We start from the raw sequence: 26,694 nt of genomic DNA, 5'->3' as shown, positions 1-26,694 counted from the left end.
ACCATTCCTGATGATCTACAGAGAGAGTGACAACTTATCATTAGTTTGTGTGATGAGCTGAAAATGTATTACTTACAAGAACAAATTACATACATACCATCAAACTTAATGCTCAAATTTCCCTCAGTTACCCTGAGTACATCCATTAAAAATCATGTTTCTAAATAACACTTAAAACAGGAATGTGTGAAAGTCACTCAGTTGTGTTTGACCGTTTGCAATCCCATGGACTGTAGCCCACCAGGCTCCTCTGTCCACGGGATTCTCCAGGCAAGAATACTGGAGTGGGTAGCCATTCCCGTCCCCAGGGGCTCTTCCCAACCCAGGGATTGGCTCAGGTCTCCCACACTGCAGGCGATTCTTTATTCTCTGAGCCGCCAGAGAAGCCCATAAATACGAGACATAAAATCAAAAGGTAAATAACACGGGGCAGATTTCAATTTCATTAAGTCTGAATATACACATGTACAGAAAAAAGACCAAAAAAAGAAACACACTAAAATACAAAAACAGTGGTTTCTCTGGTAATAGAATTATGAATAATTTTTTCCAAATATAAAAATTTAATTTTATTTTATAATAAGAAAACTGTTATACTTTCATAAAATAAAAGTATTCAAAATAATTTAAGGGCTATAATCCATCAATTTTATACCCAACATAGCACAGTCTAATCTCAGATTCCAGAATGAATATCGATTAATTCAGAGAGATTTTTAAAAATTCATTTTTCCATCTGTACCTACGGAAAGACTTAGGCATGGAATATGACAAAGTATATGTTTTGCACGAATAAACAGTCACAGCTTCGCTGGAGAAAACAGAGCAGCAGATATGACATCCTGGGAGCTGCTGAGTTCACGTGCTTTTCACCCAAAGAACTATAAGCAGAAGTATATCTTCAGCCTTACTTTCTACAGAGATAAACTGACACAAAGACTAAAACTTGAGGCTACAGCTCAGTTAAAGCCCCAGGAATTGTCAGATCGTCACCTGATAACCGCTTGTACAGAAGAGTCTAGACCCTGCGTCAGTCAGTGACCGGCAGCCCTTGTGGGGAAGTGTATCTATGGGAACTGTACCCACCAAGCACTAGGCATCTTCTGTACATTAGTCTGAGCTAAACATGGAGATTAATACACATTTCTTAAAACACAGATTTATTGCAAGGTCCAGGTGACTGCTGATGTAAGAATCCTCTATCCACGTTTTCAAATGCCGATGGAAGAGCCCACCTTTACAGAAGCAGAAATACGAAATTAACTGTAAATTACAATTACTGGTCAGTTCTTCCTGTCCAGTGAAGCCCTTTCGGGATAAATGCTGCTTAGTGACCATGTCTTTCACATCTGCAAGAAAATAATTTTACTGAATTGCTAACAATTTTTAAAAATAAATTCCTAAGAGAATTCTCCTCCTGCAATTAGAATACGTAAGATTAGCGAACTGAAGGGTGGGGGGAACTTTGTTCATCCCTTTTGGAAAGGTTATCAAAAAGAACCATGCAGTTATTCCTTGATCACATCAATCACTACCAATCGTTTCAGATACCAAGTGGCAAGGGAAAAGCAAAATTCTAAGCAAAAGAGGCAGAGAAAGAATGAAATGATTATCAAAATGAAAATGCCAGTCACGGGCAGGTACTAAGCCCAAATTCAGAATCGAGGTTAAAACAGTACATCTAGATTAATAGGAAGATTAAGTGAAGTCACAGATGGAAAATGATGCAAAGTAACCCAACATCAAACAAAACTAAAGTAGTATTTCAAACTCAAAACATATACAACACTCATCTTTAAGGAAAGTTTGGAAACACACTGGACGATGTAAACACAAAGCTGCGCTACGTTTCCACTTACAGGGAAGCCAAGCCCCACTCACCCTTACAATGCATGCATGCACGCGCGCGCACACACACACAGACACGCACACACACCTAGTGTCTGGGGACAAGGATCCTTCAGAAGACGCTCCGTGGTGTGCACTCTGTGATAACCTGGTGTCGGGTCTAAGCTCTTTGTCATACGCCATCATATTCCACTCCTGGCGCCTGTTTCTGGCTTTTCTAACCTTTTTCACCTCCCGGGTTGTGCCATCTATACGCTTTTGCTCCTGACGTCCAAGGAGGAAGGCAAGCGTGCCGAGACAGAGGGAAGGAAAAGAGCAGGTTAGTGCGGTTGCCATGGCAGCGGTGAGCCTGAGGCGCAGACAGGGGGGCCCCTTTCCATCACTCCCGGCTCGAGAGCCTCCTAACACCCTTGCCCAACTCAGACCCCACCAAGAGAACAGACATTTACTGACTGAACACCAACACAGATAAGTTACTGTGCTGCAGTTTCAAGGGTTGCTTACCATCATTTTTGGTCAAGAATTCTCACCTCACTAAGATGTAGCTTCGTTTCAGTGTACGATACTTCTACATCTATTTTATACACACGAAATACCTGCTCCATACAGACATCGTTTCCCACCCTTTTACTGCTCTGACTTGTTAATGTATAATTATCTGTCACAAAATAATTTTAAGTGTTCAGTTTCAAAAGGATTATTTCAGAATATTTGAGCGAACCCTGCAACTAGCTTAACACAAACTAAACACAAGGTAAGAACTGACCTTCCCTCTCACTCCTGCTCCAGATCTACTTTGCCAGTAAAAATGTCTTCAATAAATAACTTGGGTCCTAGGAAAGTGCTTTTTTAAAGGTGAGGACACTGCTTCCATGAGTGTTTGTATGTCCTTCCTGCTCCCCTCGTGAAACTGATGATCTTCGGGAAACTGATCTATGAGCCTTTAAGTCCTACGCCCCCCTCACAACCCCTCCACACGTGGCTCTGCAATGAACAAATCCAGGTAACAAGATGGTCACTGTGGCCGGGGCACCTGCCAAGCCCGGAAGGTATGAACGGCAAACCAAACAGGACAGGTGCCTGCCTTCATGGGGCTTGCGATCTCACCCAAGCTGAGCTCCTGTCAACGGAAAGGAACCATTAAAAACTACATTTTAAAATTTTAAATAAATGAAGATAATGCCTAATAACAATAGCGATAATCTTCACAATTGGAGGAGTCCTGTTGGGGCATAAACTGGTCCAGTCCTGAGAGGGTCAAGAGCAAGAGGGTGGCACCTTTCAAAATTTTAAGCCCACACTGCACTGCTGGGAAATGACCCTGAAGAAATACACGTACCTGAGTACAGGCACCCCCTATAGTGCTGTATCAGTGACAGTTTAGACGCAACCTAAATACTCATTAATTCATTAATTGGTAAATAGCTCATGAAGCATCCAAACTTTGGAATATGATACAACTATTAAGAAGAACAAAGTGAAGTGAAGTGAAGTCGCTCAGTCGTGTCCCACTCTTCGCGACCCCATGGACTATAGCCTACCGGGCTCCTCGGTCCATGGGATTTTCCAGGCAATAGTACTGGAGTGGATTGCCATTTCCTTCTCCAGGGGATCTTCCCGACCCAGGGATTGAACCCAGGTCTCTCGCATTGTAGACAGACGTCTGAGCCACCAGGGAAGTCCCAAAGTACATCTTTATTATATCACGATATGGATATGTCTGTGTCTGTGTCTGCAGGTCAATTCCAGGGATAAAAAATACTTTGTGAAATGTGTACACCTGTATTATGAATGCACAGCTGTGACCAGAGAACAGTAATACCTGGGAAAGGGAGAAACTCACCTCTAAATTTTCTAAACACGTGTGTTTACTTCAGGATGGGTTGGGCATTTTACAACTGGCGTGTGTTGTCTGAATGCTTTTTCAATCAAGAGAAAGAAAAGGAGGGAGATTTCTCTGCATTCCAACATACCTCCTGCTTGAGAGTCACTGTCTTCGACTAATTAATAGCTATCACCCTTACTTTTAAGAGGTGAACGCTGACATGGGTAGGGACAAGTGTGGTGGTACCTGCCACTCTCTTTACAATGGCTCAGCCTCCAATCTACCCATCAATGCACGACACACACACACACACACACACACACACAAGCTGCCTATGACATAACACTAACCCAGAGACATCTGCACCTGGCTACACTGCCTACATGAAGACCCCAAGGCTGTCCCCAGCTCCTTTTCACCCCTGGATGATCTCAGCTGCTGCTATTTAGCATGCTCCTCCATCCTGAAACCCCACCAGCCCCATGCACACACTCACTCCGCTCAGCCAGCCTCTTCTATCCGATCCTGTATCTCAGGGACAGACCTCCTCCACTCTCCACATCCTCCCCGCACAGTCACCTCACCTCCTGCTGCCACCTCCCCCAAAGCCACCTGATCCCTCACTTTCCAGCTCTGCAACTTCAGCCTGACACCAGCGTCATTATCTGCACGACTTAAAAAAATGTTTTTACACCAGCAAATGAAGTAAAGTTCATGTTCAGAAAGAACGGATGTCTTCTACCCAAAGTTTCTAAACTAATTCTTCCTTCAGATGGACTTATCCATTCCAAATAAGAGTGTGACTCCTTGGGGTTTCTAGAATCCTGGGAAATGAAGGCTACCTTGCCTCGTTTTCTGTTCCTATAGAAAGCAGATTTTGTATTAAAAATTTCAAATTTATTTCCCTCTTCATGAGTTCCAGAGGATGGCATGACTTTTTTTTTAATGTTTGTTTCCCCCACTCAACTCTTGTCTCCATGAGGGTGATAGTACTTTCTTTTACATCACAGCCTTTAGAAGGCATTCAAAACAGAACCATTATACACATGAATGAAGGAGAAATTCTCAACAGAATTTCTCATCAGAATTTTATGTGTTTGAGGCACACGGGATGAGACAAAACTACCAAGGAAAAGACAAATAATTCTGTACAGAGGGTAATCACACACAGTCGACTAGGACTGCTTTCCCCTGAAGAACAGTGGCGGAAAAGTTAAATATTTTTGCCAAAACGAACACTGCTGCTTCGAGGGAATTCTGGGAGGCCATTTGAAATGAGGCAAGCTTTAAAGGAGAGGACTTATAAAGTCTTGGGGTTCTGCCCTGGTGCATGAGGAAGTTTGGGGATTCAGAGCCACAGGCCTTCAAATCTCTGTTGGTTCTTCTTTAGAGAGATCAGCATCTTCCCATTCTGCACTTCAGTCCTTAGCAGTGTCTCTGCTTGGATATTTCTCCACTTGAACACCCAGCAACCCTTCCAAGATTCCCCATTAAACTGCCCCAACAGGATTCTCCAGGCAAGAATACTGGAGCAGCTTGCCATGCTGTTTTCTGATCTTCCTGACCCAGGGATCGAACCTGGGTCTCCTGCATTGCAGGTGGATTCTTTACCATCTGAGCCCCCTGGGAAGCTCCGAGAAGAGCACACAGATAACAATCTGAGAAATTCCCTCCCAGGATTTGAGGTAACATCTCACACCTGCAGTCTGCAACCGATTGCCATGCTCCCTTTCCAAATCCTGTTTTCAAATCTCAAGTCCTCTTCCATCCTGAACTGTTACTCCTACTGCGCCAGTACACCTATGAGTTGTCTCAAACCTCCAGGGAGCCAGCCCCCAAAATGCTAACAAGCTCTTAACTCACACACTAGGTGGTCATTTTTTAAAACATCGTTCACATATAAAAGGCTTGGCAACTAATCGCCTTTGGAGAATTAACTGATTTTCAGTCATTTAAGTCTAATTTCTGGGCCCCAAAGGGACAATTTTCAAAATAGAAGTTCTGAAGCCGAGGGTGGGTTTGTCCCTCTAAGAGTGTTTGCAAGGCAGGTGCCTCAGTTCTCCTGCCTACGACCACCCCACCAAAGGGAAGCAGCTCATTTTCAGGAAACACTATCCTCTCAGTGTGCTGACCACACATGCTTTTCCATCCAATACGAACCTCTCTCACCAAGGTCTTAATTACAGTTAGGTGGCAGGCCAATAATTAATAATGTTAAAAATGCCAAAAGCAGATAATTCTAACTGATATGGAAGGTTGACTGCTTTGTGAAATTTGAAAGTGCAAGAGAAAAGTTATAAAACGCAGTGACAAACAAAACTGAAATTTTTGCCACTACTTTTATGAAAGCAAAGCAAGTTTTAGAGAATGAATCAATAGAATTTACTGACAGTAGTACTGTATTACTGTGTTAGATTGAATGGTATCTTCACGTGAAGAATGCAACCTCTAAAAAACTTCAGCACAAAACCCAACATCTCAACTGTTTAAAAAATGTACTCATTTTTAAATCTCTAATTTCTAAGCAAGCATCTCAATTACACATTTATATGAACACTTCCCCTACTTGAATTCTTTACCTTTTGACGTCTTTTCTCTTTCCTTTTGTCTTCCGTGTCCTGTAGCATTTTTTCTTTCCAGAGGTCGAAGAAATAGGAAGGATCAGTATAGAACTTCAGCCCATCCTTCTTATCATCTCTGTAAATCAATGTATTACAAGTCAGGTGGGAAAAAAAGGTTGTATATTTTCATATGGAGTATTTATTAATGTTCATTTAAACTCACGAGATAACATCTGCATGAGGAATCTGTTCTATCCTATACTCTCTGAAGTCTCCCAATTTTCCTTATTTGAAAAAAATGTGTGAACATGCAGTAACAGCAGTTTTTTCTAGAATAATTAAGTAAAAACTACTCTTGCATATTTAGACTTAGAAAAATGCTACCCCAAATCACAATATGGCTCATAAACAACAATATTTAATACCACAATTGTTTCAAGGTATGTTCTGCTTACTCCAATGGGGGCTATATAGAGAGATGGATGGATTTCTTAGCACATATATGTTCACTTCTATTCTGCAGTGACAAGGCTATTTGGATAAAAATTAGCAAGTACTCTGTCTTTTTAAAAATCAGGTTTGCCCAACATCTATAATTCAATTAGGAAAGAAGCAGAATATTCACGGCACATAAACGTAACTAGGATAGAAAGTGATGACCTAGATACTTTCCAGATGGAAAGTGAAAGTGTTAGTCACTCAGTCACGTCACGTTGTGACCCCTGGGACTGTAACCTGTTCCTCTGTCCATGGAACTCACCAGGCAAGAATACCGGAGTGGGTTGCCATTCCCATCTCTAGGGTTTTAAATGGAAGTAACTCACAAAGAAAATTCACTTGCAGCTATTTAGTTTTCAAGAACTGCTATAATTACTATATATTAAAAAATGTTTCAAGTCTTTATATGCTACTCATTCATCACAAAGTCAATAAAATGCAGCAAACATGGACCCAAAGTTGTAATATACATCAATAGACAGCAAAGCTCAAAATAATCATGTTAAGACGTGAACACTCTATCTGCTAATGCTTTAAAAAGAGTACGTGACCTATATATTACCTTCAAGAGGAAGAAAAACATTTTCACTTAAAGAGAGCATTTCAATTAGTCATTTGAGGCATACAGAGAAAGAAAAAAAAAATCAGAGAAGTAAGTACAGGGAAGAGTTTGTGGCCCAGTAGTCAAACAAAGTGACGTGAATTACTCGCGGGAAACTGGTCTTGAAGTCCCTGCTATGCCGGGTTCTCTAAGCTTCTCAGCATCAAATGATAAGCCAGTCTCTCAGGAGGGTGGTCTCGCAGATCTCTGCCTGAAAGTCACTAACAAACCAGTACAATTCACTGTGTACTTCAATCTCTAAGTCATTTAAAATCCTCTCTTCCCAATTTCCTAAGGGACAAGCAACCTGCATTACTGGGATTTTAATGAAAACATTGTTGTGAAAAATATAAACTCCCCTAAGATACTAGGGAATATATAGGTCATCAATATAGGTGAGGACATAGAAAAACTGAGCAGCAACTTGCTGCAATTTTAAAATGTATAAAATGCATCTTCTTTTTTCAAAAGTGGAGTTAATACTTTGATGAGAAGTTACTACTTAATGGAACAAATATGTATAATAACTTAGCAAACGTTAACCTTGAGACCAGAATATAAGCAGAAATATTCTATGTTTATCGCAACTAAACACTTGACTTTTCAGTCACACTGTACTTATTTAAAACTGTGTTGTCACTGTCATATTTAAATCCAATTGCAGAAGTTTGTGTTTTTTCCTACCCCAAGTATTTCTGTATTAATAAAAAGTAGATTTGAGTTGGCATGACTATTTTTAAACACACTATTAAAACACATTTTTCTTTTCTGTAAAACTGAATATACACAATATATATGAGCATCAATTTATTTTTATGCAATAAAAATTTTTAACCACCACAAATATTTAATCATGATCTTGATTAGTCAAATATGAGTGGTTCACTGAGTTTTCTGGGTTTCTTTTTTCCTTTATAACAAAATATTTAGTGAGGTTTCTTAGGAAAATTTTAGTAAGTTCTCATCGCTCTGGAATAAATAAAGCTGAAATTGCCCCCAGAAAAATATCTGCTGAACAAAAGCAAATTCACAAGTTAAAACATTAGGCTTCCCACCCCATCTCACCTCTCTAGCTTGTCAAAGAGCCACGGTTTGAGTTCCCAGAGTCACATGGCAAGTTCCCACTGGCTATCTATTTTACATACAGTAGAGTGGGAGGCAGGAGGGAGGTTCAAGAGGGAGGGGAAATGTGTACACCTATGACAGATTCATGTTGATGTACAGCAGAAACCAACGCAGTATTATAAAGCAATTATCCTTCAATTAAAAATAAATTTTTAAAAGGTTAAAAAAAATTAGGTTTACAATACTACTATTAATCTTTAAGTTGAGTATCTAAAGACTCCAGAAACATATATACGTTTCACAGAAAAATGTGGTATCCTGATCCTCTCCCATCACAGCTTCCATGGAATCCCTGTTCCATTTTCTGGAGCATCCTTCTGTCCATGCTGAAGAAAGGGATGCAATCTGAACGATTACTTTCCTAGCAGAGCTGCAATAAAGGACGGGTCCAGACATCTCTTTTTGGATCCTGAGAAAGGACAGGAATTCAGACCAAGGAAACCCCTGGGCGCTGCCTGAGAAGGGCCACCAGACCCAGGAGAGCAGTAACGGATGTGGGGGACTCAGTGAATTCAGGAAGGCGGGGGCACCACCTAGGGGAGCTAATCCTGGGGGGCTGCGAGGACCACCCCCACCAGTCTGAGCTCATCAGAGGCTGAGGAGTGAGCTCTACAGGGAGTGAGAGACGGGATGAACAGAGAATTACTGGGTAGGCCAAAAAGTTCATTCGGGTTTTCCTGTAACTGTTCCAAAAAACCCAAATGAACCTTTCAGCCAACCCAATACACGGAAACAGGAAAGAACTCAGTGACGCGGCAGCAGGTCGGAGAGGAGTTCTAAAGAGCATTTTCAGCGTCTTCATAATAATTTTTGTACAATTTATTTTTCGATCTTTTTCTAGGAAGTTTGGTCCTGATAGTGTGTCCTACCAATTCAAATGAAAGGTTACCTTCCTGATTCTGTACTCACTCTTAGAAACCCCAACGCTGCAGAACACACGTTTCTGAATTAAATAACACGTCTGCAGGGCTGAAATGCTGAGACAGGTACTTGGCTGCATTAGAGATGAATTATGCAACTCCTTTAAACTTGACTTTGAATGTGAGGATCAACACAATCACACACCATTACTATGTAATGTGCCATCTTCTACTCAAGGTATCTGCATCTGAAAGCTAACATCAGAGCTCACACTTCCCTTGGTAAGCTTATCTGCATTTTGAAATACTCAAACTTAAGCAATTCTGTAAATCACTAATGTCATCGTGGTTGTTTTTGTTGTTGAGTCGCTAAGAGTCGACTTTTTTGTGACCCCAAGGACTGTAGCCCGCCAGGCGAGAACCCACTGCAGTGGGTTGTCTTTTCCTTCTCCAGAGCATTTTCCTGACCCAGGGATCGAACCTGTGTCTCCTGCATCTCCTGCATTGGCAGGCGGGTTCTTTACCATCTATGCCACCCGGGAAGCCCAATTTCATCCTGGATAACACTGCAGTGATTATTCTCAAAGTCTGAAAAGATGTTTTCACCACACTGCCCACCTCTCTCAACTTACTTACCTGAGAAGTTCTGGGGACGCACCTGGACGTGGAAGACCTACCTGTATGGTGTAAGGATGTTCAGAGGAGGTGGTTTATCGCTCTGGTTGTAAATGTCAGCAACAGGATTAGGAATGCTGTTCTTTGAAACCACCTGCTGGTCTTGGACTGTGGAACTTTTGAAAGCTTTTTTCATGTTGATATCCTGTAGTGACACTGTTTAGAGAAAAGTCCCCCAAGTCGGGTTATGTGGGAAGATTTTGAACCGTTTAGAAACAAGCATAATTTGATTCACAATCATAAACATCTCCTAGAATAGCCGAATATATAACATCTACACTAGCAGAATAATATCTATTATTGTTCATTTAAAATCATGCTTACGAGGATGCACAACCCCTCCCTCTGATAAACAATAGTTATCTCTATAAATCATGTCTTTCCTTCTTTTGTGGCAATATAATGATTTCATTGAGCCTAATTATGAGTGCACCATTCTTTACTTAAATAGCATTTCTCAGAAACCACACAGGAATAAAGTTATGAGTGTAATAGGTATGTAAGCACAAAGATTTGGGGTATCCAGTGGGAGGGGAACCATTCAAACAGTTAATACGTCTGCAAAAAAATACATGAATGTAGAAAGTGCATTAAGTTTTTCTGACAGTAATAGTAAGGAGAAACGGTAAAGCTTTTCAGCACACCTCGAGTCCTAGAAATTAAGCAGCATGATACAAATCTACACTAAGGAGTCTGAGAGAAGCAGGCTAATTACCCTCATTTCTTGAGTCTGAATGGCATGCTGCATCTCAGGTATCAACTCATCGGACCTTGACATGACTTTTTGAGGTGGGTGTACAGGCACATTCACCCACTGGACCAATGAGGCTGACGGTCAGGGGTGTTAAATGACCTTTCCAAGACTGCCCAACGGAAGAGTGGCAGGATCACATAAAGCATAGATTTCCTGATTTGGTCAAGGATTCTTCTATAGGAATATTCACCAAGGAAAGTCATAAGGGAGAATACTGATTGGGAAGGGAATGTAAGGCTATAAAATGTGCTGTAGAATCTCACGATTCGAACCTTTTCCAGGGTAAGGTTTATTACAAGCACCACAACTGCAAGAGTCAACAAAAAGCTGAATAAAGACAAGTAAGTATTTTTAAAATCATTTTGACACCACTTGAAAAGTATATGATTGATTTAAAATGTTAAAACTCCTGTCTGAATAGACCCAGTAGCTATTCAAACTTTTCCTTTTAAATAAAAGATACATTTAAAAATCAAATTAAAAAGAGCACATCTCTAGCTTCCTAATTACTGTTGGAAAAGTAAGAATGTTCATAACAAATATTAAAATCTCAATGTTCTATGCTTGTTAAATTTTTAGTTCACTAATTTTGACCTTTGAAACAGATCTGAAGACAAGAAAACATGTTTTTTTGAATGATGAGGGATGAATTTCATAAATAACTACATTAAAAAAAAACTTTCACGTTTTATTAATACTGCTATTGAAGGCCTAACAGAAAAATAAGATGCTAGGATCATTTTAATGCCAGGAGGGAAACTGTAACTACCTATATAAAGGGAAAAATAATTTTTAATCTGAGTGTTTTCTTCAAAGTAAATATAAAATGGCACATTTTGATTTGGGGGGATAGTTTTTTTCAGTCTAATTTCAGTCTCTTATTTGAAAGAGACAAAAAGTGAAAATTTTTTTAAGGGATTGTTGAATCTTAATTTTTTTTTGAAACTATCCCAATTTCAGGGAACATCATCAAAATGACCATCAGTTAACTACACAGCACCTGTGGATACTAACTTTGTTTTAGAGGCCTGAAGCCCTTCATTTCCGGGCAATTAAGTCAGCAGGATCCACTCAATTACTTACAATCAGTCCTAAGGGGAGCAGAGGGTACAGGGCTCTCTTAGCTGGACAGTATCTTTGGAGTGAGTCTGTGATTTTTCCGGTAAGAAAGTATCTTTCCAATAACTACCAGTAACCTCCATTAGGACTTCTAACACTGAATGCATTCAGCGAGTCCTTTAAAGCAAATACTACATGTGTCGTTTATTTAAAAATTGAGTGTGGATCACGAGGTAGACCAGATGTGACTCTTAATTACTAAGTAACCCCACGCTGTGGGTTTGCCCCTCGCTTTTCTTCTAGGAAAAGATGAGATGAAGGATGAGCACATGACCCCGAAGAGGCAGCAGGGTGATTCCCTCCCCTCCTTCAGCATCACTTCTGGCTCCGGACTCTCCAGGGATGACCTACCCTCTTCCACCGTGGAATCCAGCTGGGTGACCTTGACAGCAAGGCGATCAATCCTGTCCTGCAGAGAGTTTGCACGGATGTAGAAGTTGTTGGCTTCGTTAAACAGCTCTCCAAATATGTCCTCAGCATGTTTGCCTGCAGAAGGCCGCTTAGTTAGAGGCCACACTCTCACCCAAGCCCAGTGCCAACCTCCGCACGTGTCATTTTGTATAAACCATCACAAAATGCATCACTATCAAAAGCCTGTAGGATTTTTCCAAATTTATTAGAAATACTCACACATATCTGAAAGTGACCCAAAGCTGTAGGATTTTTAAATGATCCAGACAATACAGATTTTTTACTATGAGCTTTCTGCGCCTACCAAGTTGCTTCCCATTAAATTAAGCTTCTTTGGGAAAAAAATTAGCTCTCATTTTGCATGCTTTGTGCATACACGGTTCAGGACCTGAACTTTCCTTTTACTTCCCAAGTAAACAAATTTGATTCAACAAATCATGTTGGCTTCTAAATTCAGGATTTTAACCTCATTCACAATCAGCAATGTCAGGTATCTTACACGGTGCCTCACACTTCCAATGGCATTGAATTCTAATTCATATTTCAAAATCTAGGTATACAATGCTAACTCTGGCCCTCCCTAAAAATCAATATGTTGAATTCTGAGTTAAATTTCTCTGTACAGATCATCTCTTCTTTCTCGTGAGTGAGAGACATACCTCCCATCTTCCTTAAAGTGTAATTAACAACACTTCTGAAAATTTCACAGGATCAGAATCAGTATCTGCTTTCACTCAATTTCCAAATCCTAACACCATTCCTTTACTCACTCAACAAACATTTAATAACTGCCTACTAAGCATGCAAGGAGCATGACTGCTAGATGCTATGGTATGAGTACGTTTAGTTCTTTAAGAAACAGCTAAACTGTCTTCCAGGATGGCTGGACCATTCTGCATCCCTACCAGCAATGAACGAGAGTTTCTGTTGCTCTACCCTCTCGTTAGCACCTGGTTCGGTCAGTGTTTTATGTTTTGGCCATTCTAATAGGTGTGTTTTATCTTGTTTTAGGAGAAGGCAATGGCACCCCACTCCAGTACTCTTGCCTGGAAAAGCCCATGGATGGAGGAGCCTGGTAGGCTGCAGTCCATGGGGTCGCTAAGAGTCAGACACGACTGAGCAACTTCGCTTTCACTTTCATGCACTGGAGAAGGAAATGGCAACCCACTCCAGTGTTCTTGCCTAGAGAATCCCAGGGATGGGGGAGCCTGGTGGACTGCCGTCTATGGGGTCGCACAGAGTTGGACACGACTGAAGCAACTTAGCAGCAGCATCTTGTTTTAAGCTGCATTTCCCTGAAGACTGACGTGGAGCATCTTTCCATGTGCTTGTTTGCCATCTGCACATCTTCTCCGGTGAGAGGTCTGTTCTGGTCTTTCACCCATTTTTCAAACCAGTTGTTCTTTTTTTTATTGCTGAGTTTTAAGAGTTCTTTGGATATATTTTGGATAATGGTCCTTTATCAGATTATGTCTTTTGGAAACATCTTCTCCCAGTCGTTGGCCTGTCTTCTTCTTCTCCACAATATCTTTTATAGAACATAAGTTTTTAATTTGGATAAAGTCCAGCTTGTCAATGATTTCTTTACACTGTCATGTAAAAAGTCTTTCACTGTATCTAAACAGTCACAGTCGTATCCGAAGTCATCTAGATTTTCTCCTTTGCTATCTTCGACGAATTTCATTGTTTTGCATCTAGGTCTAGGATCCATTTTGACTTAATTTCTGTGAGGGGTATAAGATGCATTGTTTTTAATCTGCATATTCTATCAATTTATCACTCAAAAGGGAAGAGAGCCTGAACCTTCCCGGAAGAAAAGTCACCTGGAGCAAGAATAACTGTAATGCTTTCACCACGCGTTACAGTTTACACGGTGCTCTCACACTCACTCACTTTCGTCTTTGCTCTGAACCCCGAGACTATCACCTCCACGAGAGTGAAGAACCACCTGTGTCCAGTGGGTGTCCCCAGCTGTCCCCACCTGGGACAAAGCCTTCTGGCACCACCTATATGATGACTGAGAACTCACGAGGACATGGAGCCACTGCTCCCACCTTCCAGGTGACTAAGCTGAGCACCAGGTGGTCCGTCCAGACACCGTGCCGAGAAAGTGGGACAAACAGATGAAATGACAGCTTAGATCTCCTATCTTCCGACTCCCTGCCTTAGCACACACTTTCCTCAGCTTTCTTGGCTAGAAACCAGCAACCATGAATTATCTCAGGTCATGAGACACTTGGAAATTTCCTGTTTACTTAATACAATGGACTGAAATATTTGGCTGCTTCAGTGGTTACTCCTAGATACTGGATAAGCATCTCTTAAAAATTGAAAATTTGTATAATTTCATGACTTCTAACAGTGTAACTGTCTTAATAACAGGAACGCTGTCTGAGGAAATACGATTAAGAAAGGAATCAATGAACACCACTAAAAATGGGGGTGGGGACTCTGAACTATGTACCTCAGTTGAGCAGTAAATCGTTTCTCCTGAAGCTGAAAATCCGCGGTGTGGCTCTCTCGTTACTTGAAATCCTGCCGACAGTCCCCACTCACGCAATATACAAAATGGTTCCAAAAGGCGAACCAGTTTTAAAAAAAGAGAGTCTTCAGACGAATTATGGATGCTTTTAAACGCTGTAACTAGATGCGGCACCCAATGGTAATGTCTGCTTGCTGCCTTTATTATGGACTTCCTGAGCACGCCTTGTGTGTCTAATTACCTAACAGACATCTCCATGCTGGTGTCCTATAAGAATCGCAATCCCTGGACAAGTTCTCATAGGAGCTCATGTTCCCATTAACTCAAACCCACACCCCTACGTGGAAAGGCATGTTCCACCTGCGATGAAGCCCCGGAAAGAACAGAGTCGCTCGTGACTGCTCCCTCCCTCCACGGGCAGACACCAAACCTCTCCTGTCCCCCAGCCCCTGGGCTCCAGCCCTTCCTGTTTCTCTCCTGAATTACATCAACAGCTTTGCTTTCCTGGGTCCAGATTCGCCTTCCATCCTTAGATCTGCACCTCAGGATGCTGCTATTCCCACCCTTCACTGCTCCCATCATCTCAAGACCAAGCCCAAGGCTCTGAGCAGGCACGGGGGCCCCGTGCACTTTTGCTCTGTCTTTTTTCTGGGCTCCGGCAGGACACACTGCCTAAACCCTCCCCACTTGCTCACAGATGCCATTAGTCCTCTCCGTGTTCAAACCCCTTCCATGCTGTCACCTCACTCAGAAAAAGAAATGAAGGCCGGCAGTGACTCAGAAGGTTCTGCCGGGTCCAGCTCAGGGACCTCCCGGCCTATCCCCTACTGCCATCTCCCTCTCACGTTCCTCGCCAACCACACGGGCTCCGCGGATACTCAGACACGCCTGCTCCCGCCCAGGCTTTCACATCTCCTGTACCTCCCGCCTGGACCACTTCTGTCACCCAGGTCTAGACCCAAATGTCATCTTCCAAGGGAGATGTTCTCTAGCTAAACAGCAATCGCCTCTCTGTATACACACTCACAGATGTAAACAAACCCCCACACCCTCCCCTTCCCTCCCTGCTATGTTGTTCTCTGAGCAGTCACCGCCACATAGTAAGTTATACACTTGTATTCAGTGATCCTGTTTCCGGCCTGCCTCCTTCCACAGGAACACACGATTCAGGAAAGGAGGACTCTATGCATCGCTATGGCATCAATCGCCAAGGTCTAGGGCGTGTCTGGCTTACTGTAGGTACTCAAAAAGAGATTTGAAGAAACAAACAAAAATGCACACATTTAAAACCCGTCCTTCGGGAAGCAGACTGGGGTCTGTGAGATCACAGGCCCCTCCCTGTGTCCTCAGATACCCAGAGGACATCTCAGTCACAGGATGCATCCTACACCCCTCCTCTTGGCTTTTTTACACAAGTCCTATAAGGGCGTGGGCCACACCCGTGGTCTCTGCACTGATTGTGCTACCCAGTGCTCAGCATCTCTTGAATAAAGACACATAACCTGTACCATTGTTTTCTCATTCACAAGGACACAACCAACAAAGGCTCCCTGCTCAGGTACACTTGGGAAATGCTGGATCAGAAAGATTAAACATGTATATGCCTCAGGCATCTCAAAATCTTTAACATGCTCGTTCCACAGGACAAGCACTGTGCACACCACATTTTCAAACTGACTGGTTTTTGAAATACCAGTAACGCCTTTCAGACTGTTTTATGAAGCCCGTTTGGGAAAATGCCTGCCCATTCAGCTGGATGACCTGTAGACAAAGCATTGTGTTCCAATGGTTTGGATTCAAGTCTAGCAGCTGTTTTTTTGGAATGCCAGATGTAATCAAAATGGAACCAACTAATTTTTTTCTACTTGACCATTCATGGTTTAAAAAAAAAATTCCAGTGCAACTCCAAGAAAACCCCTTTCTCTTCAGTGCTGCAGAAATCTAATTAATAGCAACAGTGTACCACTGACAACTGGGGCATGGACTGCACAGCCTCTTCCTGAAGTGACTTGAATGCTCTCAAAACACACTCTGCAGATGCTGAACAGGCCAAAAAGGATCAATACAACAGACCCTCTTCCTTCACTGCTTAATCCTATTTGAAAAAACACAACGGACATACTACTCCTCTTGGAAGTTCTCGATTTATAAAACCAAACAGAAATTAAAGACTTGCAAACTTAATCTTCTACTAGCTGCTGGAAGCTGACAAGTGACTAAAGAGAAGAAAATAGGAGGAACTATATTTTCTGATGAAAGAGAATAAAGTATTGCAACCACAGCACTCAGTTCTATGAACAGTAACTCGTTCAAAGAGCTTAATTTGACTCACTCTTCCAAAGGCAAGTCCGGTAATAGCTGAACTGAACTAATTCTGAATTAAAGACCACGAAGAGGTAAGAGTCACTGATTCATTCTCAACTGACAAAGAACCAATTAGGGATTTATCTGTACCACACAAGTTTGAGTCCAAGCTCAAAAAATCTTGTTGGGAAGGAAGGGAACAAGGAACGGGGCAACGGGCGGAGGGTGATCTCTCAATAAATGAGTATTTGGTAGAAGGACGCAGACGGGAGTCAGGGGTGCATGAGGCAGGCAAGAAGGGGGTAAACCCGATCCTGGAATCACCACCGTAAGCGGGCGGGGCAGGACGCACCGGTGCAGAGGCAAAGCAGAGGGCTGAGATGGCAGAAGGGGGATGTCTGGCTCTCCCCTAAAAGCTTTTATTTTCCGAGTGAAATAAGCAAATCATTTGCTCACAATCTGGGATCGGGGGCTGCGGGGAGAAAAGATGTGAAACAGGCAGGAAGCTAATTAGTGCAGGAATTACAGTGTGGCTGCCGAGTGGCCCTGAATGCCCACCTGAGGAAGGCTGCCGATTTCATGTCCCTCTCCTTTTCTGACACAAGCACTTAAAGACACAAACTTCCCTCCGAGCACCTCTTTACATAAATCCCACAAATACATTGGTGATTCTGTGTGTTCATTACTGGTGCAGTGAGAGTTTGCAATTTCCTTTTTGAGTTCTTCTTTGACCCAAGGGTTAATTTAGAAGCTGCCTGTGGGTTTGATTTTCCAATATGTCAGAACTATCTAGAAAGATTATTAGAATTATTTTCTCATTAACATCGTGCTCTTGGTGGTATGAGTCTCTTCAAATGTATTATTTTATGGCCAAGCGCATGCCCCATCTTAGAGAGGGAGCATTAAAAGAACGTATATTCTGCAGGTGGGAGTTTTGTGTTCTACAAACATGGATGAAGTCAGCCTGGCTGGCAGTGTCGCTCAAACCTCCCATATCCTGGTAAGTTGTGATCTTTGGAATCTGCCTTTCCCAGTTCTGGGGCAGTGGTTTGTCCTGTGACCTCAGTTTTTTGATGAGCTAAAAGAAGCTGCTGACATCTTTTCTTGTGCAGGTGGGTGTGAGTTCCACGTCTGGAATGCCAGGCTGGGGTCATCTGTGGTTCCTGCTTCTTTCTGTAACTTCTCTCTTTCTTGATTGAGTGTCACGCTCTTCTCCCTTCCCGTGAGTCTCCTATTTTTGGCTGGACCACGTGTGTAGAAGGCTGGTAGAGAATGAAGCAGACACAGTAGACCTACCCTTACGAAAGGCCCTGTGTCAAGGAGGAACACAGCTGAGACTGCTGAGCATCACAGTCATGGACTGATAGGAGAGTGGTGTCATGGTTTGGACAATCTTAGAAAAAAAACATTAAAATCGTCCCTCAATGTTTTTAGGTGATAATAACAGTGCAGATCGCAATGATCAGAGAGACACCTGTAAGACACTTATGATATGTTACTGTAGGCCTATGAACTCACGGGATGGGAAGAACACAGCTGATTAAGGCAGAGAGGTTTGATGGCTGGCTCTCCACGTGAGCTAGGAAGAATTAGTCTGTGTTTAAACCCTGCCACACTGCAGTTGGCCCAGGGCAGGGAGAGCTGAGAAACAACCCTGATGTCATTACTTTTATTGAGGAAACACTTCTGATGCTCCAGGTGAGTGATGGGTTAGGGAAAACGCTTCAGTTTCCAACAGCCCCGTCTTTGTGAGGAGGGGATTCTTCCGCTGCTGCTGCTAAGTCGCTTCAGTCGTGTCCGACTCTGTGCGACCCCAGAGACGGTAGCTCACCAGGCTCTCCGTCCCTGGGATTCTCCAGGCAAGAACACTGGAGTGGGTTGCCATTTCCTTCTCCGGGGATTCTTCTACTTGCCTCCAATTCTGTGGCCGACAGAGCCTTACTTTACACGTACAAGTACACAGGGCTACTTACCTCCTTCACTGGCTTTCTATTTTTATCTACAAGAAATGCAAAAAACGGTCTGAGGCAGTAAATTTTTAAAAATCCATGCTGTTTCTTCCAGTCAACTCTGTCTAGTACATAAACACTTCTTCTCTTAAAGCACCCTTAACCTAGCCTGAACCTGCATGGTGATGAGCTTGTGATCTATCTCTTGGATATATTATGTTTAATCTTCCCTTTTTCCCCTCAAATATTCCATCTGGCTAAAAACATCCAAGAAATCTATTCAGTGCATGCCTTCAAAACACTTAAAATCTCTCTTCTGACTAGAACTGCACTTGGTATAATCAATTAACACAACCCTGAATTTCAGATCCAATTACATAAAGCAAATGTATTATGCTGCAAGCCATCAAGGAAGTATTTTCATTCAATTTAGCATTTGGTTTGATATGAGACATAATACATAAAGAGTATTAATAAAAATATTAATCACTAATTTAAAAACTGAGAAGAAAACAGACTTTCCTTCTCATTTATACAAGTACTCAATGTAGAAATTAAATGGAAAATAGGTTTTGTAATAGTTTTTTTTAAAGAGACTCATGTTTAAAACTGATAGAGTCTCAGAATTTTATACCATTGGTAAGGATGATCTTAGCTCTGTGGGAGGAAGCTTGATGACATATAAGATGAAAGAAATCTTAAAAAAAAAAAAAGAGAGATGCCAAAAAGGATTTGAGATGTAAGTATTAGTTTTATACAAGAATTATGACAGTGTCTCCTCAAACAAAGAAACATATGTATGCCCAACAGCAAGATAATGGTTATTCATGGTATACCAATGTAATACAGTAATCTCTAGATATTAAAAATGTATCTTGGATGCTGAATATATACCAACTGAGTATAGGCTACAAAACCAGATTATGAGAAATCACTTTTAGAAAGATATATATGAACCATTATCAATGACTTCCTGTGATTAATTTTAAACAATTGTAATTTTTTCCTTCCATGTTATCCTGTGCTAAGTTTTCTATACTATCTTATTAGTACCATCAAATATAACCAAAACCTCTGGGCAGAGGGCACCTAAGGTCTAATTCCCCTCCTTGTGCCATCCTGGAGGCCTTCATGAGAAAGGAAAAGAAAGCTATTACTGCAAGAACGTAGAGAGAGAAGTAGAAACTGGCTTGGGAGGCACAGAAATGGATTTGACACAAATGCTCTGTCTCCTTTTTAAAGCAAATTCTATTAGAATTACATTATAATGTCAGAAGGAATTTGATTGCAAGGCAGTAATTTTAATTGAGCAACTAGGTGATAAGAACAAGAGCACTCAGATAATTAATCAAGGAAAATGATGAAGAAGCACTCCCAATTCAATGTTAATTGCTACGCTAAACTGTCATTATTTGAGGAAAAAGATATCAATACTCCACTACTGGAAAACCAAGTAACACACTAATTTTTTTCTTCCACCTCACTGAAGTAAAGTTGATTTACATATTATTTTCATTTCAGTTATATTACACAGCGATTCAATATTTTTACAGGTTATATACTGCACGAAAAGCTATTACGAGATAATGGCTATAGTTCCGTGTGCTGTATATATGTAGATTCTTGTTGCTTACCTGCTTTATCCACAGTAGTTTGCATCTCTTAATCCACACCCCTATCTTGCCCCTCCCTCTGCCCACAGGTAACCACTAGCTTGTTTTCTGTATCTGTGAGTCTGTTTCTGTTTTGCAATACACATTCATTTATTTTCCAGATTCCACATATAAGGGATACACAGTATGCCTTTCTCTGACACTTATTTCACCAAGTATAATATTCTCTCAGTCCATCCACATCGCTGCAGACTTTCGTTCTTTTTTACGGCAGAGTAATATTCTACTGTGTGTACGTGTGTGTCTATAGCCCATTGTCTCTATCCGTCGGTCGTCAATGGACATTCAGGCTGCTTCCAGGCTCAGTTGTTGTAAACAGTGCTGCTATGAACCCTGGGGTTGTTGAAACACGTTTTTAAGTTAGTATTTACATTTTCTTCTGGATATACATCCACGAGTGGAATCGCTGGGTCATATGGTAGTTCTGTTTGCATTCTGAGGGGCTATTTGATATCTATTATCCCCTCAGGATGCTGAACTGTCCCCCCACCGATGTGAAGAGAACCGGAGAGACACCAGAGTTGCACCAGCCCCTCCACTGCTAGTCTTCCTTCTGGAAAAGGCCAAAGAGACGCCTTCTGGCCCCGGCGCTGTTCTTCCTCCCCCATATCCATGAGAGCAGTGCTCCTCAGCCTTTCAGACACCAGGGGACCGAGCTCGTGGCAGACGCTTTTTCCACGTATCAGGGGCAGGGGCTGGTTTCCAGATGATCCGACACACTACAGTTTCTTTGCTCTTCACCTCTAATCTAACGTCACCACTGACCTGACGGGAGGTAGTGGTCTGTGGCCCAGGGCTTGGGGACTGCCGCACTAGAGAAGCAGTGACTCCGGACGGCCCATTTAAGGAACCCTGGTTTTCACTGGGCCCACCTGGACAGCCCAGGGTAACCTGCTTCTTGTGAGGTGAGCTGACAAGCAGCCTCAACCCTGGGCCTGCTGAGTGATACGGCACACCCGTGGGTCCCAAGGGTGAAGATTCAGATACCCTCGGAGGGGCTGCCCTCAGTCTGCCCAAAGGGGACTCCACAGAACAGACCAGACCGTGTGGGCAGCTCCGCTTACTAAAGGGCCCCACAGACTCGACTGACACAACGCTGTACCTGGAACACGGCACGGTTATTAAAAACCGTAATGGTTCACGTCAGTTTCCCTCACTTAGACCCCATGCCCATAGACGTTTCAGGCATAAAAACAAGAGACTGAAAAGCGTTCTTACAGAAGCACATGAAGGCACACAGACACACGTCCACCCTTCAATAATCTACACGGCATCCTCTGGTGACATGAATCTACACATTTTATCAACAACCCCTACAAAAAATCAATTATAATTAGTTCAGACTCCAGAAGAAATCTATTTCAAAACACATTTTAAGTCATTTCCAGGTTACTCTGGCCTCAGCCAATGATTACAGGTATCATATATCAAAAATATATCCATAACAACACAGTACAATTCTTTTAAAGAAAAAAAAAAAAACTCATCTGTTGTGTTTCTTCTTCAAAACAAATAAAAGTACTTGAGTTGTTGTGTGTTTTTTTAAACCACTCTCCTGTGCTTGAGGCGACCAGGATGTGAAATTTCATGGAGGATTTTCTCATTATTAACAGAGGTTCTGAAAATTTAACTGTGAAAACCTGTCACCCAAAATGCAGTGTGAACCATCTAAACCGAAAAGGAGTGGGATGAAGTGAGAAAATAAGATCACGACGTGAATGTAAAAGTTAGGGAGAAAGACTGTAACTTCAAAAGCTTTGGAGGAAAAGCATTTTCATGCATATATGAGTCTTAAGAAATGGAGTATTCCTTGTGTGTATCTCATGTTTAAAATTGGAAAAAAAGGAAGCCCTCTCCTCCTTATGCCTGTGTTTGCTTACATGTCTGTAACCCACGCATGTGACATGTACATAGCACTGCATACGTGTCACCAGCAGCTCATTGCTGACCTCCATCTGGAAGTCAATATCTGCACTTTCACCTTTAGAAGGTTAAAATCAGCAAGTCTCAGTGGATCCTCAGGCTGGATCCTTTAATTCATTTGAAATCTTATTCAATCAACAGTCACGTATCAGGCTTCTATTCTATGCCAGTCATAGCACAGTTCTCAATTCACTACATTAAAAAAAAAAAAGATTAGTCCTGTCCAAGTGTAATAAATAACTCACTTAAAAAAAAAACAACTACCAATTATTTTATCCTTATGTATAATAAGCTTTTAAAAATGAACACTACTTTAAACTACACATTTGGTCTTATCTGCTGTGCTGCTACTGCTAAGCCGCTTCAGTTGCAGCTGACTCTGTGCGACCCCATGGCCTGCAGCCTACCGGGTTCCTCCGTCCATGGGATTTTCCAGCAAGAGTACTGGAGTGGGCTGCCATTGTCTTCTCCTTGGTCTTATCTGCTGCTGCTGCTGGTTAGTCATTTCAGTCATGTACGACTCTGTGCGACCCCATAGATGGCAGCCCACCAGGCTCCCCTGTCCCTGGGATTCTCCAGGCAAGAACACTGGAGTGGGTTGCCATTTCCTTCTCCAATGCGTGAAAGTGAAAGTGAAGTCGTTCAGTAGTGTCTGACCCTTAGCGACCCCATGGATTGCAGCCTACCAGGCTCCTCCATCCATGGGATTTTCCAGGCCAGAGTACTGGAGTGGGTTGCCATTGCCTTCTCTGTTGGTCTTATCTAGTCATCTGTAAACACGTCAATTCCAACTTGATCACACCAAGCCGGTGTCAGCAGACCAGAGAGGGCAGATAGCTCATTTCATGCCGCGAAATTTTCAGAAGGGAGAAAGGCTCTTTCCTCCAAAGCCTCTTCTTTGGACAATCCCAGAACTACTGAACTAAAATCACTTGGCGAAAGTCATTAAAATTAACATGCCCCTGGTCATCAGAAAGGAGGGAGCCCGAGGCGAGGGGACTCACTCAGACTGCTCAGCTGGCGGATGATGGCAGCCAGGGTGCTGTTGGTCACACACTCGAGCTCGCTGGTGATGCCCTCGGGCAGGGCCCCCCGGCACAGGTGCCGGGGCTCGATGTTCCTCTTCACTAAGGGCATGGCTCACGATCTGAAAATGAAAAAGATGGTTTCAGAAGCTCACAGTCCCAGCGTAACACGCCTGGAACTTCGACCCCCTGGAAAATCGATTCTTGCCCAGGAATCCGCCTTATCCTATCGCTTCTATGTGAGCAAACTGGCTGAACACGCCACAGATGTCGAACTACTTACATAAACGTTACAGGTTTCAAAGATATACGGACAGCACATCCTACTTTTATAGAAAAATGAGGTATGCACGATTTCTAGTTAAGCATGGCAAAAATAAGATACTTGAAATTATTTCCCATCTCATTTTGCTTACTGTACAATTAATCTAAACCTGAATTTTTCCTGTGATTTTACTCATTATGCAAGAAGATGCCTGCACATTGGCATTTAACTTCCAGCAGTACTCTTCATTACAATTCAAGTCAAATGACTAAAGAATTTCAGAATCGTATAAATATGCTTTCTACTTTCAGGCAACTTTCCTATCTTCTAATAACTCATCTAATCTCTTTTTAAAATTCCATACAATGAAGCTCTTCAGTTATCCCATAGCATGATTAACTGGAATACTTTTTTTCTTAAAAAAGAAAGGAAAAGAAAGAAAGAAATTACAGAAGCAACTCCACAGATGTTTAAAACAGTATGAAGCTCTCAGAACTCTTTCCGTGACCATCCCGGTCCATGTGAATCATCTGGAAGATGGTCTTTTGGGTGAGCAGCCAACTGAGTGAGACAAACACAATTAGTCAGTTTTTCCAGATATCTCACTGCTGGTGGTTTTCAGATGAATTTTGTTGTGATCAGAGGGCATGCTTTGTCTGATTTTAATTCTTTTAAATCTGTTTTGTTTTACGGCCCAGGAAACGGTGTGTCTTGGTGAATGCCTCACACGTGCTTCAAAAGGCTGTGTATCAGCTGCAATGACTGACGCTGCTGCTGAGATGTTCTGTATCCTTAGCTGATTTTTAATACACTCGTTTCATGAATTACTGAGAGGGGTGTTGAAGTTGTCAGTGATCACTGCGGATCTGTCAATTTCCCTCTTGAGCTCCATCAGTTTGTGTTTATGTATTTTGAAGGTCTGCTGTTGAGCATATACACGACATTTAAGATTCCTGTGTCTTCTTTTTTAATTTACTGCCTTTGGTTGCCCCGGGCCTACATTGCTGCTCACTGGCTTTCTCTAGCTGTGGCAAATGGGAGCCACTCTCTAGTTGTGGTGTGTGGGCTTCTCACCACAGCGGCTTTTCCTGTTGCAGAGCATGGGCTCCAGGGGCACGGGCTTCAGCAGTTGCAGCTCGCAGGCTCAGCAGCTGTAGCGCCTGGGCTTAGTGGCTCTGCGGCATGTGGGGGTCTTAGTCCCTCAACCAGGGATCAGACCTGCGTCCCCTGCACCAGCAGGAGGATTCTTAACCCCTGGACCATCAGGGAAGTCCCCACTGTATATTCTCAGTGAAATGACCTCATTATCCTTCAGTGATGCTCCACTTTTTCTGGGAGATCGCTGGGCTGGCTGCCCATGTTTGGATCTGTGATCATACTGACAGGTATGCAGGAATTCTGTCCTCAGAATAAACATGATCCCAGCAGAAGTGGCCACACAGAGCCTGTGCTGTGACTCCGCTGTACTGCCCACTGTGAAGGGCAAGGTTGCATGCAGCTGCTTCCGGGTTTTACAGCACTCCGCCTGCCGGCTGATGTCCCCAGGAAGTCACGTGTCCACAGTCAGAAGGAAAACCTGGGCTTCCCCAAGGCCCAGCCCATTCCATCACCTTCTAGAGCAATACCGCCTGGCCTCTTCCTAGTTAAGCTTCAGATGAAAGTCATGATGAAGTGAGGGGCGAGGTGGGGGAAGGACCGTGGACAGTTCACCAGTCATGTGATCAACGTTCACTGGGATCAACGTTCAGGCTTTGCTACTAGAACATGGTGCGTCCACTTCTGCAGGATGAGAAAGAAAGGCACCGGGGTCCTGCCACTAACACCACACAGTCTTAACCGAGATGGGCCTCAGGTTCCTCTCCTGATCGACAGAGCTGCTATTCTTGCCGGGTCCTGAGCTCTCATAGGCTTTCCTTCCTCGCAGTTAGATATACTTCGCTGGCCTCCAGAAACATTCACATTGGATTTGCCTGCACACCAAATATCTGCATTTTGATGATACTTCAGCCAGTGGAAATGCAGAGAATAAACATCAAAAAATAAGACAAAAATCCCTTTCCTCAAGGAATTAAAGGTTCACTGAGAGAGACACTGAAAGTTGTCTTCAGTGTCTTCAATGAAGTTACAATCCAGGGTGACAAGCACTAGTTTAAGGTATTTCTCATTTCCTGGGAAGTTAAAACACAACTGGAAAGACTTCACTGATGGGGAAGAGGGGGCAGGGTCAGGGTCACACTGCATCGCCAACCCCATGTGTGGCACATGGAGGCCACTCAGTAAACATCAGCAGGGTGGTGGAGTGCAGTTCACAGCCATGGCTTAGAAGCAGATCAGAGGTATAGTGGTGAGCAGAGCTGCCTTCCAAGCCTTAGAAGCAGCATCCTATTATTTTTAAAAAATCATCTAGTCTTTGCTCAAAACCCTCTATAACTAAATAATAAGTACCTCTGGGTGGGGAAAGCAGAGTTCTGTCTATGGACTAACACAGTGATACATATGAAATGGTCGTTCACCTTTCCTTGACACGTGGACCTTTCAGGTGGATGCTAACACCCAGCTGTAACTGAAAAGGCAGAGAACGGAAGTCAAGGCTGACATTCCTCTGCCCCTATGCATTCATCACTGGCTTCTGTCTCATTGCTTGTCTGCTGTAAGAAGAAGCCCCGAGCCATCAGTCATTACTCACGAAGGAGATGCAAGCTGGAACCACAAGGAGGTAGTGGGCACACCCGTTAGAATGGACGAAGGCAAAACCACTGGCTACACCGAACGTTTGGTAAGGATGTAGGCAGAGCA

General features: G+C 42.7%; 1 protein-coding gene across 3 annotated transcripts in view; it reads right to left on the bottom strand.

Moving 5' to 3' along the window:
- WASF3 (WAS protein family member 3) overlaps window positions 1-26,694 on the bottom strand; it is a 76,494-nt gene that overhangs the window by 8,117 nt on the left and 41,683 nt on the right. For 2 of the 3 annotated variants that reach the window (XM_018056581.1, XM_018056582.1), the window contains exons 3-7: window positions 23,613-23,755; window positions 12,218-12,352; window positions 9,996-10,149; window positions 6,253-6,370; window positions 1,937-2,112 (exon numbers count right to left, since the gene is read on the bottom strand). In XM_018056581.1, the coding sequence (XP_017912070.1) occupies window positions 1,937-2,112; window positions 6,253-6,370; window positions 9,996-10,149; window positions 12,218-12,352; window positions 23,613-23,745 (716 nt within the window). In that variant the 5' untranslated portion in view covers window positions 23,746-23,755. The remainder of the gene's footprint in view (window positions 1-1,936; window positions 2,113-6,252; window positions 6,371-9,995; window positions 10,150-12,217; window positions 12,353-23,612; window positions 23,756-26,694) is intronic. The other variant, XM_018056583.1, reaches the window with a different exon arrangement.

Source organism: Capra hircus, chromosome 12 (genome assembly GCF_001704415.2).
Source record: "Capra hircus breed San Clemente chromosome 12, ASM170441v1, whole genome shotgun sequence".
Classification (NCBI taxonomy): Eukaryota; Metazoa; Chordata; class Mammalia; order Artiodactyla; family Bovidae; genus Capra; species Capra hircus.
The sequence above is the reverse complement of the archived record's forward strand: the minus strand, read 5'-3'. Positions and strand labels throughout refer to the sequence as shown.